Source organism: Protopterus annectens, chromosome 10.part0 (assembly GCF_019279795.1).
Source record: "Protopterus annectens isolate FY-2018-M chromosome 10.part0, PAN1.0, whole genome shotgun sequence".
NCBI lineage: Eukaryota > Metazoa > Chordata > Ceratodontiformes > Protopteridae > Protopterus > Protopterus annectens.
The window spans coordinates 540,029,552-540,052,634 of NC_056744.1; the positions used below are offsets into that span (position 1 = coordinate 540,029,552).

Consider the following 23,083-nt stretch of genomic DNA (forward strand, 5'->3'; position numbering starts at 1 on the left):
AAACTCACTGATGGCCATGGGTGAGTGCTCAGTTTTATGTTTCTAAATTATTCTGCAATATTGCTTACTCTGATTTACATTTGCAACTGTTCTCATTACTATAATGTTGCCCATTTCCATATAATTATACCATAATTTGCATATGATTCTGACCTGGCAATTTCATCTTGTTGTGGGACAGCACTTCCTGTGTTTCTGAAACGACACAACCTTGTGGGTCACACCTCACATTGTAATTTTCCATAATGCATTTTTCTATTTATTTCTGAATCTCACTTCATTTCATTGAATGTGAATGGACCAACCAAACACAAAAAGAAGCAGACATTTCAATTTTACTAATATTAATGAATATAATATTATATTCTTTCAAGAAACTCATTTACTAAGAAATTATACTTTTATTTTAAATGTGGACATTTATTATATTTTTCATGATTTTCTTACAGGAGGAAGAGTCTGAATGTTTTAAAGTATTAACATGTATCTTTGCAGATCATGTTTTATTACTCTTTAAGGTATAATGACTGATATTCTGAGGTTGATGTATGCTGCTCTTTAACAATGGTCATTCTAATGATTCCATGTATGGTGTTTGTTGGAGCAATATTTATGTGGAAATGTTCTGCGTTATAAAGGCAAAAAATAAAAAAATTGGGATAAGCAGGTATTTATTATTCAAGAAAATAATGTTCTAATATTGAAGTGCAAAACAAAGAAAAGATGTCCGGTAATCTAGTAAATATTTGGAAATCCAGGATCACAAAACAAGTATTGTGATAGAGAAACAAGGACTGCTCAATGGCTCCTCAAATAATCCAAAGACAAGCTAGAAGAATTACAATTAAGGCTAAATAAAGCCACATATCCAGTATTATTAAAATGACGTAGTTGAAACTGTTATTGAGAAGATATTAAAAATGCTTAAATAATTTTGATGACATTAATAAACTTATGTTGAACTATGCAGTTTCTCATAATATTCTTAATATTTTACAGCGAAATATTTACAAATGCCTTAATGAAGATGAAAATAAACAATTAAGTAGAACTATAAATTTTAGCTAACTCAAAAGTTGAATAAATAAATTAAATGTCCATAACCTAATGGGAACTGAGGGAATGGCGCAAGAAATATATAATTTTATCTGAAGATTTTGAATTATTACTAAAGGTATTTGACAGTATCCTTAACAAATTAGCTCTTGGAAATATTTAATTACTTCTCCAGTTTACTATCATTTAACTGAAGTGGAGTCGGTCAACTCCACTTTACATGAAAACCCGAACCATAAATGTTGACAATGTCAAACTCCAATATTGCCAAACTACAAATCTCACCCCTGTCTTGACCCATGTTAAAACCCGTCCCTAGGTCGCATTCGACATGTAATTCAGCAATTTCTGAATTCAGCTGTGTGAGTTTTCCCGGACGTCAGTTGATGATATGATCAGTCGACTGAGTCCGTTTCAATTAAATGATAGCAAACCACTTTTCCAATATTAGATGAGGAAAAGACTCTCTAATTGTGACTCTTAAAGCCCAATATATCTCTTAATTTAAATCACAAATTATGCTAATGTTATTTAATAAGATCAGATTTCTTACCATTATACATGGCACTGTGATCAAATGGGTTTTATTACTAAGATACGCTTACATTATTATAAAATTATTAGTCTAATAAATTATACTGATCTTAAACTGAGATGGTCTTGTTATGAATTTGTCTTTAGGACATTTGGAAGATTATACATTCCATTTTTATGTAGTAAAATAACAAAAAACTGTAGTATTATTATGTATATGAAAGGTGGTTCAATTCTATCCCAGGTATGCCTACTTTCACCTGTTCTGTTTATGCTAGCTATGGATCCCCTTACAAATGCTGTTAAACCTTGCCCAGCCATTAAAATATACAATAAATAACTACCAAAGAATATAGTCTCTCTTTTTAATGATGATATTTTCTTAACCATATCTAATTTTAATGAACAAATACGCGATACTGATAATTAATTGAATACATTTGGCTCCATAGGTTGGTTTCCAAAATAGTTTATCTACTGAGTAAAGCATGGCCAGTGCTTGTTGAAGTCTTTCAGAATATAAAAGGGCTCCAAAATAAGTATTTTATACTTTCTCTAGTAATATGTATGAATTAAGAAGTGAAGAAGATTTAAAATTAGTGTTATGAGTTATGACATTGAATCAGTAATATGGTTATGTTTGATTCCCAAAGAATAATCAGAATCATAGAATAGTATATTGGTATGATAATAAATTGATGGAGCATGCCTCTGCTGAGTAATGTACCTCATGGATATCCCTCTGAGTTCATGGTATACCTCTGCAATCTCAGTTTCACAGGGTGAGGGCAACAGTATAAATCAAGTTCCAGAAACAGTGTCTCTTATTCCCCACTTTATTGTGTGGCAGGGTGCAGCTGCCATGGTAGAAATCATTATGTAATTAATTATTGTTTTCCATTGTAGAACATTGATTCAGCTAGACCATTTTTCAGGCTAATGCAGTAAGTAGAAAACATTTAAACACTTGACTTGAATAGAGTTACTCAACTTTTTAACACACTTTGCTTCCATTGAGAGTGTGCAATACATAAATGGTACAAGTAATTAAACCACATACAATCTATACAAAAATAAATAAGAGGTATATAAAATTAAAAAAAATGAAGTCACTTAGTACAACTCTAGAGTTGAAGAATTAAGCTTAGTAAATGGCTTATATTCAGTGGCTGTGCGGCTATGCACATGAGGAAAATGCAGTGCAGAAATAACTGAAAATACTGTCTTGCATAAATGAAATACACGATTCACATACTAATATTATACAAGAAAAGGACAAGAGAGAGAGGAAGTTATTAATGAACTGGGGTGGACTTGAGAGAAGAGACTATAGCTGTGTGGCAATCTTGAATAATTTAGTTTAACAGACATGAGAGAATGTGGGCAGGGTTTAGGGAAGCCGAGTGTAGACAATATTTGGGATATGGAAGCGGGAGCACTTTGCATGTTTTACATAATATTTTTAAACTTCAGTTTGAATTCAGTGTGTGCTTTAGTTGTTTAGAGTATGTTTAGGATGAGGAAAAGAGATTTCCAAAGGGTAGGGACAATTAAAGAAAAGCTATGGTCTACATCAGCTATTCTTGTGCATGGCTTTTGGAGTTAGGATCCTGAGGGGGGAACTGATTTAAGCTAATTGTCTGAGAATATGCATAAGAGACAAGCAATGTGGGAGAAAAACTTTGGTTTTAACAATTTGAAAACTAGGAATTACAGTTGTAAATGCAATCTCTGTTTTACAAGTAGCCATTTTGATTTGACTAGAATAAGACAGTGTAGGTCTCCTTTGGAAAGTAGGGTAATAAACCTGTATATATGGTTTCTGGTTGTTTCTAGGGTTGAAAAGTTCTTGTTTGATAGGTAACACATTCTACTCATGTGAGAAAGTAGGAAATATTTGTAAATCAGATCAATAATTTGCTAAATATGGTTCTTTTTATACTAACATGATGCTGTAAATCTAAATATTCATTGAACCAAATACCTAAATACCAGAAATGTCTGTAGTTCTAGCTTGTTATGGTTATTACATAGAATGTGCTAGACAGGAGATACTGATATGAGTCTTTGGTGGGTTGCAAATATCATAACATTTGCTTTCTTTGTATTTATTAACTGGTGAATTTGCTTTATGAAGCTGCAAAGAAGGACAAATGTTGCTTTCTAACTTTTTTTAAATGAGCAGTAGGAGGGGCTGTATCTCGAGACCAAAGTGCCAAATCTGCAGATGCACAAAATGGCAGAATATCGAACCCGGAAATGCCAAAAGCCACGGTACTGACACTTAGGTAAGTGTGTTGTTTTTTAAGGGTTTTGGGGAGGGTTTGTGTGTTTGTGAGTGTGTCGGGGAGTGTTAGGTGTGTGTTAGGGTGCGTAGGTGAGAGTGTGAGTGTGTCAATATTGAGAATGGTGGTGTTTGTATCTGTGTGATGTGTGGGGTATGTTGGTGATTTTTGTGTGTGTTGGTGTTTGGTGCAACCTCGGAGTTGGAATATATAAGTAGGGGGTGTGGGGGGTGCAGGGGGGCTTGCTCCCCCTGCTTATAGTAAGTGTGTGTGGTGTGTGTGTGTGTGTGTGTGTGTGTGTGTGTGTGTGTGTGTGTGTGTGTTTGTGTTGTGCGGAGATAGGTGTAGTGTTTGTGTGTGTGCTTTAATGTTCACGGTTTTGGGTTTCGTGATTGTGGTTTTTGATGTTTTTGTGTTTCGGCTTTATAGTCTCGAAATATTGAAATTTGATATTTCAGTATTTTGAAATTATAAAGTGAATCCATATATATATATATATATATATATATATATATATATATATATATATATATATATATTTATATATATATATATATATATATATATATATATATATATATATATATATGGTTATATATATATATATATATATATACCTTCGAAAGCAGGCGAGAAGCGCTATGCAGCAGACCTAATGCTGGACTGGATGGACGGATACCGAGCCCGATGCGAGGATGCCGACAAAGGAAAGAGTATCATTAATGTGCCGACGTTAGTGTTGCGAGTAAAAAGGCGGTGTGACGGACGGTCTGTGGGGATAGTGGGGGGTGGGGTGGTTAGGGGGGGGTGGTTAGAGGGGGTTAGTAAGTGAGTGAGGTTAAGTGAAAGTCTTTAGGTAGGGAAAGGTTAAGTTAAGTAGGTTAGGGTTAGAAAGGAGTGGCTAACTGAGACGATGTGCTAGGACCTTAGGGTTTAGGTTGGGTTTTAGGGTGTAGATAGTTTACACATGAAGTTTTTAGTGTGGGTTTATATATATATATATATATATATATATATATATAATTATGTTACCTGAATATAGTTTGAGTAGTAGTAGAGAAAGTTTGAAGGCAGTCTAATTATTGAAGACAGAAAAGGATAATAGAACAAAACCTTGGAGCACACATTTTAAGATAGGTGCACTGAGTGATGTAAATGTACCTAACTTTAGAAATATGATTCTGTTGCAGATAAAATCCTTAAAACAGTCATAGGGTTTTGGGTTTATGCTTAGAGTGGTGATATCTTGAAACAATAGGTAGTGAACTAGATTAAAATTCTAAGGCTTTCTGAAGAATATAATCAGTTAAGTTATACAGTATCTTTGCTGCATCTCTGTCTATGTAAAAGAAAAAAGATGTCATGGTAATAATATGTTGTATTTCTAAATGCAAGTAGACAATTGAATGCAAACTAACTTTTTAGAAGTCTTGATGTGGTTGTTAGAATGGAAATTGGTCAGAAGTCACGGGCAAAGGTGCACCCACAACAGGAGTTAATAATGGCACACTTTTTTAATTTCTCCATGTCTGTTAGCATTCTAATACCCTGATGGGAATGAACCCCATTCTGGAATCAAAGTATAATTAAAGTTTATGAAATTAATATTGCTTCAATCTTTGATGTTAGCCAGAAGTGTTCTTCTCAACATCCACAATGTGCCCAGAACTGATTCCTTCTACAATTCATATGGAGTTACATGTATCGGTAGCATATCTAAGTAAATTATAAATTTGTTTTTATAAGGCCCATTGCTCCTGCTACGTTTGGAACTGTCTAGGTATCCTTCTTCCACATTGCCCTCATTTCTGCCTTTAAATCCTGGTATTTTATGACTTTGTGTTTCTCAGTACGTAAGACACTGCTTTCACTGGGTGTAGCGGTTTCAATGATCAAAGATACTTTTTTCGTCTTTTCCTGGACTACTGTATCTGGTTTTCTCACATCTATTTTTTTAAATTATTGTTAATGGGTGACCCCATGTGATATAAGCTTCATCATTTTCTATAATGCTTTGTTGCTCATGTTTCCAGTGTTTTTCAGACACTTCAGTACCATAATGCTTGCACAATTCCCAATACAACAGTCTTGCCACATTATTATGCCTTTCAGTATACAGTCCTTTTTCTATTAGTGTATAGCACCCAGAAACAAGATTTGTGACTGTTTCTAATTCTGTTTTCAAAACCTGCATTTGTCTATTTCTCCCACATGTTCAATGGACCATTCACGTAATCCACTATCCTGGGCCACCAGTATTAATCTTTCATCTTTTGATTTAAATTCACTTCTCCTTAACCATTCCTGCATTCAGTCCTGATCTATAGTTATGAATTTTCCACATTTCTCGCCTTCTCATCTGATCCTTCACCTTATATTCTTTCTTTTGTTTTTTGGCACATTCAGTTGCAGCCTGATTTGTATCTACTTCTGATTTGATTTCCATTCCTGCTTGACACTGATATGCTTTTGCTAAACTAAGCAGGGAAGTCATCTTAGACTTATTCTTCTCATGTTTTAAAACTTTCACTACATTTGGGTCTTGTGAGATCATCAGATATGCAAACAGTCCATGATTGCAAATCTATACATGTAATCAATTTGGACGAGGCCCCTACCTCCTTCAGAATGGGGAATATATAGTCTTGGTATAAACTGATTTCTATAAATCATTTGATAAGCATTAAGCATTTTTCTTGCTTTCCTGTCCAATTGATCCAATACCTTTTGGGGCCAGTCAATCACTCCAAAACTGTAATTTAGGACTAGAAGAGCAAATTGGATTATAGCTTGGACTTTGTTCCTAGAGCTATTTTCAACATTCATTCTTGTCTTCTAAAATATTTCTTACTAAGTATTATACACATGTGTTCATGTTTTATTGTTGATTCTTCATTAATTCTCAAATAATTGTACACTCCCTCTTGCTCAATTTCTTTTATATCACATTCTTGTCCCAGACTGATATTTTCTTGGTCCCGCAGCTTTCCTGTTTTAAAGGTTACTTTTTCACATTTATCAAGACCAAATGACATTCTTATATCATCTGAGAAAGATTTGGTCACTTATAGTTGTGCTTTCAGTCCCTCATGGGATGAACTACATAGTTTTAAATCATCCCAAAAAAGAAGATGAGAAGTCTTTATACTTTTTTTCTGGGATCAAATTGTAGCCATGACCTAATCAGTTAAGTAGACAGCTTAATGGGTTAAGGGCAAGACAAAAGAAAAACAGTGCCAAAGAGTCACCCTGGAATACCCCCTTTAAATTCTTATCCTTGGAATAATAATCTGTCCTTTATCATGGCTTATCTGCAAAGTTGTTTGACACTGTTTCATGGTCACTGTAATGTAATTGATCAGTGTAGGGTGTATCTTATACATTTGTAAGCTCTCTTTTATCCATGAATGAGGGGTGCTGTCCAAGCTTTTTTGTAGTCTATCAATGCCATACTTAGTTTATTCCCCTTTTTACAGTTCTCCATTATGACTTTTGTTTAACATAAATGATCCTTTGTTCGGTATGACTTTCTTTTGCTACCCTTTTGCTCTACTGCCACAACTGAGTTTTCTTCTAAATTACTATAAACTCTATTGGAATCAGTCCTAGCATATAGTTTATACATTGTCTGAAGACAAATTATTGGTCTATAGTGTTTAGGATAGCTTGCAGGTTTGCTCTTAAGGAGGAGTATTGTTTTTCCTGTTGTTAACCAGGTTGACATCTGTTCAGGGTGTGCATATAAATAGTTCTTACTCATGGCTAAATCTTCATGTAAAGATGTTAATACTTTTAGCCAGAAGTTAGGTACTGCATCTGGGCCTGGGGTTTTCCAGTTAGGAGCTTTCCTTAATTTTATTTCAATTTCTCTGTCCATTACTTCATCCCATTCCATATCCTGTATATAGATCAAGAAAATTTGGGCCATTTGGAAAAAGAAGCCACTGAGGAAGTATGACACACATAAAGCAGCTGGCAAACTGAAAAACAAAGAAATAAAGAATGCTTGCTCTTACTGATTGCTATAATATAAATATACACACACATATATATATATATATATATATATATATATATATATATATATATATATATATATATATATATATATATAGATAGATAGAGATATAGATACACATATACATATATATATATATATATATATATATATATATATATATATATATATATATATATATATAGATAGATAGATATGTCACCCATTGAAATATCGGCATTTATAACATCAAGTGCCAATAGACAGAAAAAAAGATCGAAGCCCAAATGAGGAGTGAATCTCAAACATGGTGCTTCTCCTTTAAACTTCTTTTTTGGCAGGGGGGAAAGACTCCTGCACCCTTTAATGTGGAGGGCAAACTCCCCACATACTCCCCAAATTAGGATTAAGATTAGGGTTAGTACACATTAGCTAGGACCAGTAGATTCATGATTATTTTTCACAGGTTGTTTGCCTGATAGGGAAGATAGTGAAAAAAATTGCTGAAAGGCCACTTTCACTGAGCACACACTAAAGCATTAGGTTCATAGGTTGGTACTAGGCTATTGGCCTTAGGGCCTATAGAAGCCTAGCCATAACAATTCCCTGGCTATTTCCTCCCACACTATTTACTTCCCTGGATCCATGTCTAGCAGGGAAACTGACGTGATCCCTGGGGTGAATTTCCTTTCTCCTATCCAATCATCAAGGTTCCTTTTGAAGAGGGCCAAAGAGGTGCTCTGCTTGACATGTATGGGCAGTCTATTCCAGAGTCTGGGGAGTCTCTGGGTCAGGAACCTATCCCTCCAGCATAGTTTGTTTATTGTGATGACAAGGTTTAGATCCCTGGAGCGTGTGGCTTTGAGGGATTGGGATTTCTTTAAGTGTAGCATGTCCAACAGCTCTGGGTTTGACATAGCCTTGTATGTTAAGCAGAGATCGCCTCGGAGTAGATGATATGCAACAGACTATAGCTGGAGTTTTTAAAGGCAGTCAGCATAGGGCATCTGCTTTAGGCCTGTGATTCTTTTAGTGAGGTATTTCTGCGGCCTTTCCAGTTGTTGCAGATGTCTTGAGAGGTACATACCAAATGGGGCATTGTATTCTATAATGGGTCTAATGAGGGATGAGTACAGTGAGACAATGACCTCCTTTTTTCTGGATGAAAAGCCCTTAGTAATGAGGTGTGCCACATAGAAGGATTTCCTGACTGTTGTGGTGATGTGGTTATTGAAGGTGAGACCACTGTCCACCTGTGTCCCTAAGTCTCTTATCACACTTTCGGTGTTTAGTGTACTGCCACCTATGTGGTAATTCATGGGTACATGCTTTTTCCCAAAGTGGATAACTATACATTTATTGGCATTGACCTTGAGCCCATGGCTCTGGCACCAAGCATCTGTCTCTGTAAGGCCCTCTTGTAGAGTAATGACATCATTTGGGGATTCAATAATGGCTCCCAGTTTGCAGTCATCTGCGAACTTTGTTAGCCAGAGTCCCTTAGTGTTGGCCTGTACTTCAGAGAAGTAGATGCCAAACAAGAGAGGTCCCAGGACTGAACCCTGAGGTACTCCACTTGTCAATTGTCTGGAGCTGGATTTGGAGTCAGCTACTGTTACAGTGTGGGTTCTGTCAGTAAGCCAGTTGGCAACCCATCGAGTGACATAGGGATTAATGCCCAGCTTAGTAAGTTTATCTATGATTCCAGAGTGGGGTTGGTGTCAAAGGCCTTGGCAAGGTCCACATAGGCTGTGTGGACTGCCTTACCCTTGTCCACAGCTCTGGAGACTGATTTGAAGAAGTCAATCAGGTTCAGGAGACAAGATCAGCCCTTCATGAACCCAAACTGAGTGGGGTTCAGTGTTTGAAGGTTGCCAATGTCTTTGTTTATAAGTTCCATGATAATACGATCCATGGCCTTGCAGATCAGGCTCATCAGACTGATGGGGTGGTAGTTCCCGGGATCCAAGGTGGATCTTCCCTTGTGGAGTGGGATAACTGTAGCTGTGCGCCACTCAGTGGGCATGAACTCTGAGGTGAGAGTATGATTAAACATGACACTTAGGTGAGGTGCCAGTTAATTTTGTAGTTCATGTAGTACACAGCCTGGGATGTCATCTGATCCCATGGATGCTGTATTCTTAGCTTTGGAGAGTGCGTTTTTACCTGTGTGGCCATTATTACCAGAATTTGGCAATCTTTTGATATTGAGATTGGCCATTTAGGGGGTGGGGGGGTGAAGTTGGCACTGAATCGATCTGCCAGGATATTGTCAATATCCTTGGGATCAGTTTATTTAATGCCATTTTGTTGTAGCTCAGAGCGTATCTGAGCATTGCCATTTAGATTCTTGACATAGTTATAGAATGCCTTGTGGTTGTCTTTGGAATCTTTGGCAATTTTATTTTCATAACTAGCTTTGGAGGATTTTATGAGGGATCTCAGCTTCGTACTGAGGCTGGTAAGATAGTCTTTTGCATCCTGGGATTTTCCTCTTTTCTGAAACAGTTTCTTCCTTTTGTTGTAAAGTTTGTTTATGGCAGGGGACCACCAGATTGGCTTCCTTTTGTTGGAGGAGAGCATCTTGGTTCTATTTGAGATGGCACGATTCATGCATGAGTGGATGTGCTCGTACAGTGCCTTAGTTTAGGACTCAGCAGTCAAACTTTCAGTTCCTGTCTGCATGGGTGTCATGAAGTTTGTAACTTCTGACTTGAGTAGCATGAAGTTGGCTTTGGAGAAGTTTTTTATGGAGGTTTCCTTACTGGGGGGTGGAGGTGGGATGTGGATGTTAAGGGTGATTAGCTGATGGTCTGATCTGACCAACGAGGGGGTGACCATAGGTGTGGATCATTTTCCCATGTTGGTAATTTTTTGCAGAGGTGAAGCATGCTGCATTTCCTGTGTGAGGTAGACTACCTAAACCCCCTAACTTATGTATAGCAATACCCCGGTTGCACGACAGTAGAGAAAGTGCTACTCTATATGTTCACTGAAAGTGGCTTTTAGTGATAATGTCCTTGTACTGTTGTGAGAAAAATAGTGACAAATGAAAACACATTCCTGAATAGGCAAAAGACCCTGACATTAGCCTGCAGACATTATTACAGACACACACACATGCACATACACACACATACACACACACACACACACACACACACACACACACACACACACACACACACACACACACACACACACACACACACACACACACAGCACACACATACACACACATGTATACACATACACGTTAATGCTGAAACTTCTGACATCTCCTAAATTTTGGGCTTTAAAATCTTAAAGCTGCATTTACCTTACCCACACAAATTAGATATCTATCATTTGACAAGTTCAGCCCTCAGTAATAAGAGCTCTCAGTGACTTTTCCATTTGCTTCTGTCTGTTCAATAGATTGAAAGGATCCCATATATACATAAAATGTTTATACAATGTAATAATTATTTTCACTAATATTCCTACAAATACTAGGCAACTACTTATGTACTGTTTAACAAAATTGTTTTTAGAGTAGAGGGAAGAGATTCCAAAAGATTTGGAGCAATGAAAGAAAAGCCATGGTCTGCAATACGCACATCTGTGCATGGTTGTTAGGGACCTGTTGCAGAACTGTAGCTGCGACAATGTTATGTCCTTAAGGATTCATTGGACCACTACTCTAGGGTAATTATGGTATTACACAGTGAATTCAGGTAATACAGAGTTCCTTGCTGACCCTATTCAAACGCAACCTAGATAATTGGATGGGAGACAATAAATTCACCCCTGGGGTGGCACCCATGTCCCTCATGGACATGGGTAGCCAGTGCTGCTCACAGACCCACTCTGTACATAAATTCATTCTGTAAACTACCGAAAAATAAATAAATGGGGATACTTGGGATTAAAATGGCTAGGCTTGTAGAGGCCCTAGGGGTACTAGCCTAGTAATCTCCTATGAACCTATGAAGATTCTAGCTTGGTTGGATGTTTCTTGCAGTAGATAGATCAATGATTGCACTAACTCAGAATATCAGAAAACAGGTAGAAAATGAAAAAAAAACAACATTCACCTTCTCAGTCTTGTTTGAGTCTGGCTGCCATTACAAATCTCCAGAGATCTTTTTGTTTTGTCATTTTGAACATCAATCACAAATGCTTTGATAAACAGTAGGGCTGAAGTAATAGACAACAAAGTAGGAAGGAGGAAGGGCTCCACTTCTAACCATTTGGAAACAAGAGAGCCTAGTACTAAGTGGGATGTCTGGTTTACAGTCATCTTGCTTTGGGTGGTAATAACCTGTAGATAGAGTTGCTAATTGCTTGCAGCTTCTTTGACTTTATTAGGGATGACAGTCTTGCAGCAGGGTCCCTGGATTTCAAAGCTCTGCAAACATACTGAAATACTGCAGCCTTCAGACAAGATGTGTGCACGTTTTTTGTTTTTCTGTTCATAAACTCAGTTGCATTCAGAATCACTCTGCTTGTAATTTATCTGTTTGATGTTCCAAACATTTTCGTGGAGAGGTTGGTATAATGGTTAAGGTGTTTACCTTACAGACACAAGGTGCAGCGTTTGATTCTTACTCCTTCAAATCCAGCAGCAGTAACATGGACAATTCTCTCAGTGCTGGCGTCAGGTAGCTCTTTGGTGAAAAAAATTATAAATGATATAATACCTGCTTCCAGGCCAGGAGCTGGTTACACTTGTTAGAACGAGTTTAATCTATTGCTTTAAATGATATAGTACCTGCTTCCAGGCCAGGAGCTGCTTACACTTGTTAGAACTAGGTTAATCTATTGCATGGCTGCATCAATTTCTAAAAGCTTCTGCTTATTTTAGTATTGCAGCTATATAGTTGATCTCAGAATATTGTCTCCGGTCTTCAGAGTTACTAAATCTCCTTAGAGTTTTAAAATGCTAAGCATCGGTTTTGTCTGGATAAATTAGTAGCTGGCCTGAAACTGAAATGACCTTTTAGTCTCTGCTGCTCTTTTAAAAAAAAAACAGAATATTTTTTACAAAATTAATGTCATATTTTAAGTTATGTATAAAACCTGAGGTTCAAGTCATGAAGATGGCACTGCCAACTCCCTGAAACACACACACACACACACACCATACTACATAAGCACACAGCCATGAATGCAAGGGCATAGAGATACCACATACACACACACACACACACACACACACACACACACACACACACACACACACACACACACACACACCAAACTACACAAACACACAGCCATGAATGCAAGGGCATAGAGATACCACACACACACACACACACACACACACACACACACACACACACACACACACACACACACACACCAAACTACACAAACACACAGCCATGAATGCAAAGGCATAGAGATACCACACACACACACACACACACACACACACACACACACACACACACACACACACACACACACACCATACTACACAAACACACAGCCATGAATGCAAGGGCATAGAGATACCACACAAACACACACACACACACACACACACACACACACACACACACACACACACACACACTCAATACTACACAAACACACAGCCATGTATGCAAGGGTATAGAGATACCACACAAACACACACACACACACAAACACACACACACCATACTACACAAACACACAGCTATGAATGCAAGGGCATAGAGATACCACACACACACACACACACACACACACACACACACACACACACACACACACACCCCATACTACACAAACACACACCATACTACACAAACACACAGCCATGAATGCAAGGGAATAGAGATACCCCCCCCCCCCCAAAGTCTGGCAGCTTGCTGTTTACAGTTATGGGATTGAGCAAATCTACCTTAATTGGATCCTGTTTTTATGTTTGGAATGTTGGAATGCTCATTAACTGAACTTTACCTAGAAAAGGCACTACTGTGCCCCACACACACACACACACACACACACACACACACACACACACACACACACACACACACACACACACACACACACGTGAATGCGCACAGGTACACATATACTCAGTGATATAGAAGGCTTACTCTTGATAAATAAGACTACAAAGATAGAAGATTATGTTAGTGATAGCTGATGGACATGAGAATTCTTACTCTTCAAGAAATGACACATCCATATATTTAAAGTGAAAGTATTATGGTGTGTGAAAGCAAGATCCCATCTTGAGAGATTCGAGGATTTGAAAAATAAATGAATATGCACGTAATATGAACAGGGCATGGCTTATTACTTTTCACCTAATATGGTCTGTTCTCCAAAGATTCTGAAGACTTGCTGTGTGATGTAATTCATAAATGGAATCAGAAAGCCCTTCTGACAAGTGAACATGAAATATCTCATTGTATACATCATAACCTTACCTTAATGATTAACTTGCATATTATACTTTTTGCACTAAATAGTAATGAAACATTTAATAGCCTTATGTGTGCTAAATACTTCTTAACAAAATACTATCACATATGATACATGAATAACTGTAATTAATATTGTTTCTAAGGAAGACATTTTGGCCCAGCATTGTCGCCTCACAGTAAGACGCTGTCCGGTTCGATTCTCAGCTAGACCGTCTTCTGCGTGGAGACATGCGTGAATGGGCGTACTTTCGTTGAAGGTTGTGCATCAGGCCTGGCAAGCCGGTACGTAAAAATCAACTGCCAATCATTAGCGGACCGGAGTTCCGCTGTGGCAACCCCTAACCGGGAAAAGCCGAAAGACACAAACAATATAAATTATTCACTTTTATTTATTTTACAATGGTGGTTACTTTAAAGTTATAACAGAACACATATGTAACACTTCATCAATCTTTCAATGTTAATTGCAAAAGGGATAAAAATCTGCTTTCATGTCACTAGTTGTCAGTACAGAGTCATATATCACTTCTATCAGAAAATGTCACAGAAAATGTCAGCCAGGGAGATTCCACTCAAATGCTGAATGACCATTAAATAATCATTCAGATATCCCAAGTAGGGAATACTATCAAAATAACTAGTTTTGGTTACAAACACTCCAAATTAAATGATCATAAACCTCAAATTAAAATCTCTATAAAAAGGCCAACTGAATAAAGTACATTTTGCTCTCAAATAAAATAATACAAGTATAGCACTTGTATGTCTAAGAAAATAACTGTGTCTATACTTTTCGATAAAATAGTTATATGTAAACATACAATTCTGACATAGTAATAAAAGATATGCTGCATCTTATGGTGTTTCATATCTGGAACTATATGATGCAATATTTATAAATGTGCATTATCTTTATGCATATTTACATTTTCTTTAACATTTTTACAAATAGCAATAACTTAATCTTCATACAGAGAAAGAGGTTCTGCATTATGCATTGTGAATAATTCTCACTTAATATATATTAGATTCCAGAGACCATAATTTTTCAAATACTGGTCAGTTGTTAGCAGGTTAATACCTCATTTACAAGACACTGTAACATTTAGGATGTGCTGAATGTTATTTTGTTTTATGGCTGAAGCATTAACATTCAGAATGTACTGTTTCCACGAATGACCTTTGACATCCCACTAATATGAGTAAACTTTTTTTTTCTGCTGGGGCAATGTCCCTGTATGCCCTCCTTACCAATTAAAATAATTCAATATTGCAGATACTCTGAAAAGCATATTCTTCCTGACAACTGATCTCAAACTTAAACATATATTTTCACAGAAAAATTACTTCAGTAATGCCCATACTACGTTCAGTGTCTGTAGGGAGAGTCAAGTACTAAACAAGTGACATGCTGCCCTTTAACACTGATTATATAAATGTATAATTTCTAACTAGAGAACACCAAATAATAAAAGCAATGGCTTCATAACCTTATTTCTTGGAAATAATGAAGTGGTTGATAGTATTAATTTGTCTAAAAACTGATTCCTAGGGAGAAGCATATTGGATTGCTCTCAGTGGAGTTTTGTGTAATGGTTAACGTCTACACCTCACAGATACAGGGTACGTGGCTTGATTTGGGTCACTAGTTACTATCTAGGCTTATAACTGTCTGCAAACTGATAGCCTAGTATTTACTTGTGATGAAGTTTGCATCTAAATAATTCAAGTCACTATCTTTGTTATGTTTTCTCCATCTCTACTTTTTTGTCTGTTAGTATCTCTTAAGGTACACTGTCCTCGTTTTCTTTTTGGCAGTACTTTTCAGGTCTAAGTTGGAACTCATCCTCAAGAAAGCTACCTGATTTCTGACATGATCTCTTTTTATAGCACCATAGGATGTTTCTCATCAGTGCGATTGTTAAGATTTTGCAGTCTGCTACAATGAATTCAATAACGGATGACCTAACAAACTGACTGTTAAAGATGAAGTGATGTTCCCTATTCCACCATACCTCAAGAAAAAAAAACTGTAAAAAATGCAATGTGCAACAAAATGTGTTTATTCTTTGTTATTAAATAGGCAAGTGGGCTAATCAATACTCTTATCAAAAGTTTGGGACTCATCAAAGAAAGTCTCCAAAATCTGATAAATTATCCACAATCCTGCAAGTAAAACAGTGAAGAACAAAATGTGTTGCTGCACATTAAAAGCATTTGTACCCACTATTTATGTATACTAACACCTATCTACCATACTTTAAAGGAGGATGATTTCTAACAGATGCAGCATGTTTCCTTTTAGTATACATTTCCCTCTCATTGCATTAATTCCTCAGGTTTCAAAGCTCACATTTTTGAGTCTTGAAAATATAATAGGAAATTGACAATTGATGGACCCTTTTCAACCATGATGGGGGCCTTAAGAGCGAGGCTAAATACTGCAGACAACTTTTTGCAAACACTCCACCAGAATGTCTTTCAAAGAAAGAGAAAAAAAAAAAGTGAAAACGCACAGAAACAGAGAAATAGCATGAAACTTCCGTACAGTCAGAATCCAGAAGTCGGGCTTGAGACTTAGGATGTGAAAAAGATTTTATCACTGAGCGCGCTCTCACCCTGCCATATGTTCTTTAGAAACTTAGTACTCCAGCTAAAGCAGCCTAAAGTTGTAAACCGAGGCTTAGACATATACTTGACTTTGCAATCCTTTCCTTCTTGGAAATTAGTAGCAATTATCCAGGTGTTATATCCTACTGATATGGTCATGTGTTGACTGAGATAAACCTTCTTTTGAATTGTAGTCAGCAGCATTATAAATATCAACACAAGCAATTGCATACTTTCTTCTCTTGTTTATTTTTTGGCAAGAGAGTGTAATGGAAAGGATGCATACAGAGTTCAAATTCTAAAATCACCAACTCCCTGCTCCTGTTCTAATGGACTTCCTTTTGTTCTGTGCCAGCAGATGGCAAGATAGCTAATATATTATTGATAGGTGGAACTGAGAAAGAGATAATTTATTTGTAAATTCTGTTGTCTAAAAAATGTAAAACCAGGTTTTTGCCTTTTTCTCTATATTAAGTGCATGAAAAAAATAATGCAAACCCTAGAATTTTGGTAAACTGAGGTCTGTATTGAAAATATATTTTCCTTATCATTGTAGAAATATATTCTTGATATGATTAACAAAGCCTTTTTGGACAAATTCATATATTTTTTTGGGGGGAGCGGTTGTTCTTAGGACTGCTAGCCAATGAGAGTGCTGTCTTTTTAGAATATTATGAATGTTATAGAAAATTGTATTTATTTATTCATTTATTTACTTATCTTATTTATCCATTGTTGGACATTTCTAAAACTTGTTGCAGGCAATATTAATGCTTCATTGCAAAATTCAAACATACAGCGTATTAAAAGATTGCTTACACACTCTGCAATTTCACTAGCTGTTAAGAGATTTTACTTGGGCTCATTCAGGAAAGATATCCCTACTCTTATCTTAATATTGGTGTAATGCACAAATTTAGCAGTACACTTCAATTATTGTGTAACTATTCATTAATTAACTAATTAAATAAGCATTTGATAAAATATCAATACTAAACTCTATTCTGAATACAATATGCTTTTACTATTCTGATATTTATGAAATGGCAAAAATAACATAAACTATTAATTTTAAAATATAGCTTAATAATACTAAATAGTATCTGAACAGCTTCTTTGAGGGTTTCATGTTACCAAGATACCTTTATAAAACTTTCATTTACAAAAGTAAGTAAATTACTTAATCTTATAACTTAAGTGCACCAAAGTGCTTCATTAAATATTATATAGTGAAAAATAAGGTTACAGTTGCTATATAGTTATAGGTAATTACAATACCGGGCCGAAGTGGTCTGAGAGAAGTTTTCCTGTGATTGAAAAATGTATTTTATCAAGGCCTTCTAGTAAACAATGTTTTTAAATAAATATCTCTACAAGTTAGGTCTACCAGCACTGCCCAGCAGAAAAATAAATGTTAGATGAACAGATCTGAAAAAATTATATAAACAATGCAGTATGGCAAACCACGCAATACAATGATACAGGAAGTTATAACAAATTTAGTTTTAACAATGAAAAGCATATTTAAGAAGTCTGATTGATCTTCAGCCATGAAAGAAAACCAGGTAATGTTTTGCAAAAGTCCTTATTACTATACAATGATCAGTTTAATAAGTGCCATAGACCACTCCAGGGATGCATATTGGAAAGTTCTAATGCTTGACTGGGGTGCTGACACACAGAGCAAGAGGTCTCAGTTTGCTTTGCTTCTATATAAATGTGCATTAGAAATGGCTACTGTAACCTTTCAAAATGTTCAATGGCTTGCATAAAACTCAATGCCAAAAAATATAAAATATTAACTGTATGACTACGAAGAGCACAGTAAAAATAAAATATGCATTACAACTCTGTTTGAAATGAATGCTTTTGAGTACAAGGAGCTGACAACAATTGTCCTAGCCAGCAGAAGTTTTTTTTTTTTTACTTATATCTGCTGTGAGGACAAGATGAAAACATTTAAGCTAACCAGGAACACTATTTTTAAACTCTACAGTGCTACAACAAACTCTGTATCCTTTAACACTCATTAGCTACATTCTACAGATGTACACATTTTAAACGTTGCCCTTTTTTCTCCTTTTGCTCGCCTCACAAACTAGTCTGGTAGGGAAGCAGGAGATAGCTGTGTCTGAGAAGCTTTCAGTCATTTCCCCCTGAAAATTAGCTGCTGAGAACTTCAAGAAGTGAAATAGGAACTCTGCATGGAATAAAGTCGGTCAATTGGGTTCCCAACTCTTGATTGTACTGAAACAATATCTGATGAAGAGAGAAGGCAGTCCCCTAGAACACTTAGAGAGTTGTCACCATCCACATCATGGAACAGAGTTTCGTTACCTTTTAAAAAATAAAATATTCAAATTAGTACATGGTACACTGGTGTGAGAAGTATATGACAGGAATCTATCTTTTATAACATTCATTAGAAAATACAGTTAGAAGATGCATAATAAAGTCAACTGAATAAGTAAACAGGACTGAACTGTAAGCAATCCCCTGCTTGCCACAAGATGTAGTTTTCACCATCAGGAATATCCTTACTTCAAGAATGAACTTTGAACAATAGATTGAACAATGTATTGCTTTGGTGAATGTGTTTGGAACTAGAAAACATTATCTTTGCAGCACTATTCGGTATTAATCAGACAAGAAATGTTAGAAAAGCAAAAGTACATATACAGATATAAATCTCTGAAATTGTTTTTTAACTGTATGCTCATGTCTTTCATTTAAGAAGTAATATCACAGTTGTTATTTTTAATATGGTATGAACTACTTTCTTCCTGTAGACAGAAAAAAAGATAATTTTTAAATTATACCCTAAGGAATTTTTAACTGTTCATCCAAAAAGTGAAGATCAACTTCTTTGAGGCTTCAATTTTGAAACTCAGAATAGAAGCTACATGTGTCTGCACCTGTATAAGGACATGAGACATGCACATCTACTGGCTTGGTTACTGGAAGTGTCCTCTAATCTATATATCCATAGTCGTAACTAAGTTCAACTAGTCTTTGATTGTAGCTATACTGACTTCCTGCATATCTATATATATATATATATATATATATATATATATATATATATATATATATATATATATATATATATATATATATATATATATATATATACACACACACACACACACACACACACACACACACACACACACACACACACACACGCACACACACGCACACACACACACACACACACACACACAGAATATTTGCCAAAGTGAAAAATTAATGCAGCGAATGATATCTACAGAAGGCTCAGATAAATCAGTCTGCAGTTTAGTGGTACAAATTAAAATGGGATTTTTTTTTAATAATAACATTGTAATGCTTTTGCAGTGATCAAGTCTGCAGTATTTTACTTGAAATATAATGGCAAGCATTCACTTGGTTACTCTACGTGTTAATGTTGCTGTTTGATCAAAATCTTTACTAGAGTTATTATTTGGATGTACTGTGATTCTTCAGTACTTATTGTTACAATGTATTTAGGCTACTAGTCTTGTTTCTTCATCCTCCAGATCAATGGATAATGTAAAAAATAGTCATCATTACTGTTATCTTTAACAATAATCTTTCTTTCTCTGACATGGAGCATTTACAGATCTATCTATCTATCTATCTATCTATGTATCTATCTATCTATCTATCTATCTATCTATCTATCTATCTATCTATCTTTCTATCTATCCATCGGTCTATATGGAAAGTGAATTTGTGCAGAGAAATGCCTCCCTACACAGGGGTAGACTGCAGTTTCTTCCCTGCAGAAACACTTGATTAAAGTTTGACTTATTTTCATGAATGTCTAGTTCAAAACTACATATTTTTAGAGCTTATGTATGTGATGTAATTGGTTTCATGCAGAAACATACAAGCACCCATATTTCTAGTCTGAACATTTAGAAAAACACAACAAATCCAACTGTAATGCTAACATTTTTAAAAATGTTAAATAACGTTGCTAAACCTGCAACAAGCTATTTTTTGTGTGTGTATGTGTGTGTGTGTGTGTGTGTGTGTGTGTGTGTGTGTGTGTGTGTGTGTGTGTAGCACAGTAGTGTCTTTTCTTAGGTAAAGTTCAGTTAATGAGCATTCCAACATTCCAATCATAAAACCAACAAAACAGGATCCAATTAAGGTAGATTTGCTCAATCCCATAACTGTAAACAGCAAGCTGCCAGACTTTGAGACATTCCTATATTTGAAAGGCATCAATAAATGTGTAATCACTGAAACATGTTTTTTCAGACCCAATGGCAACTAACTGTTGTGCAGTATTCATATTTGTCAGAAACCATATCACCTCTATACAGATTCCTAGAGACCAAGAAATGTAATGTAGTGAACTTTAAGTCACACTCAGCAAAATCATCTATCAGTTAATTTTCTGCTACAGGACCCCTTCCATGACCCCAGAAGTCAATATCAGGTCCCTAAATATCATGAATATACTCATTAATAGGAACTGCATAATTCTGGTACACTTTAACTACCCATTTGTTAACTAGAGTATCTGTACCACCAATGATATCATGGATATACTCCTCATTAAAAAGAACTGCATCATTCTGGTACACTTTAACTACCCACCTGATAACTAGAGTATCTGTACCACAAATGACATCATGGATAAACTCCTCATTAATAAGAACTGCATCAATCTGGTCCACTTTAACAACCCACCTGTTAACTAGAGTATCTGTACCACCAGTGACATCATGGATATAGTCCTCATTAATAAGAACTGCATCATTCTGGTACACTTTAACTACCCATTTGTTAACTAGAGTATCTGTGCCACCAATGACATCAATTGATATACTCCTCATTAATAAGAACTACATCATTCTGGTACACTTTAACTACCGGCCTGTTAACTAGCGTATCTGTACCACCAATGACATCATGGATAAACTCCTCATTAATAAGAACTGCATCATTCTAGTACACTTTAACTACCCACCTGTTAACTAGAGTATCTGTACCACCAATGACATCATGGATAAACTCCTCATTAATATGAACTGCATCATTCTGGTACACTTTAACTACCCACCTGTTAACTAGAGTATCTGTATCACCAATGACATCACGGATATACTCCTCATTAATAAGAACTGCCTCATTCTGATACACTTTAACTACCCACCTGTTAACTAGAGTACCTGTACCACCAATGATATCATAGATAAAGTTCTCATTAATAAGAATTGCATCATTCTGGTACATTTTAACTACCCACCTGTTAACTAGAGTATATGTACCACCAATGACATCATGGATATACTCCTCATTAATAAGAACTCCATCAATATAGTACACTTTAACTACCCATCTGTTAACTACAGTACATGTACCACCAATGACATCATGGATATACTCCTCATTAATAAGAACTGCATCATTCTGCTACATTTTAACTACCCATGTGTTAACTAGAGTATCTGTACCACCAATGACATCATGGATATACTCCTCATTAATAAGAACTCCATCATTCTAGTACACCTTAACTACCCACCTGTTAACTAGAGTATGTGTACCACCAATGGCATCATGGCAATACTTCTCATTAATAAGAACTGCATCATTCTAGTATACTTTAACTACCCATTTGTTAACTAAAGTACCTGTACCACCAATGACATCCTGGATAAACTTCTCATTAATAAGAACTCATCATTCTGGTCCACTTTAACTACCCACCTGTTAACTAGAGTATCTGTACCACCAATGACATCATGGATATACTCCTCATTAATAAGAACTCTATCATCCTGGTACCTTTTAACTACTCACCTGTTAAATAGAGTATCTGTACCACCAATGGCATCATGGATATACTCCTCATTAATACAAAATGCATCATTTTGGTACATTTTAACTACCCACGTGTTAACTAGAGTATCTGTACCACCAATGACATCATGGATATACTCCTCATTAATAAGAACTCCATCATTCTGGTACGCCTTAATTACCCACCTGTTAACTAGAGTATGTGTACCACTAATGGCATCATGGCTATACTCCTCATTAATAAGAACTGCATCATTCTGGTACACATAACTACCCATTTGTTAACTAGAGTACCCGTACCACCAATGACATCATGGATAAACTCCTCATTAATAAGAACTGCATCATTCTGGTCCACTTTAACTACCCAC

General features: G+C 36.0%; 1 protein-coding gene across 1 annotated transcript in view; it reads right to left on the bottom strand.

Moving 5' to 3' along the window:
- Nucleotides 1-14,653: 14,653 nt before the first annotated feature.
- The window catches only part of LMX1A (LIM homeobox transcription factor 1 alpha), a 741,391-nt gene continuing 732,961 nt past the window's right edge, over nucleotides 14,654-23,083 (bottom strand). The window contains exon 8 of the mRNA XM_044085395.1: nucleotides 14,654-19,229. Coding sequence (XP_043941330.1) covers nucleotides 19,072-19,229 — 158 coding nt within the window. The 3' untranslated portion in view covers nucleotides 14,654-19,071. The remainder of the gene's footprint in view (nucleotides 19,230-23,083) is intronic.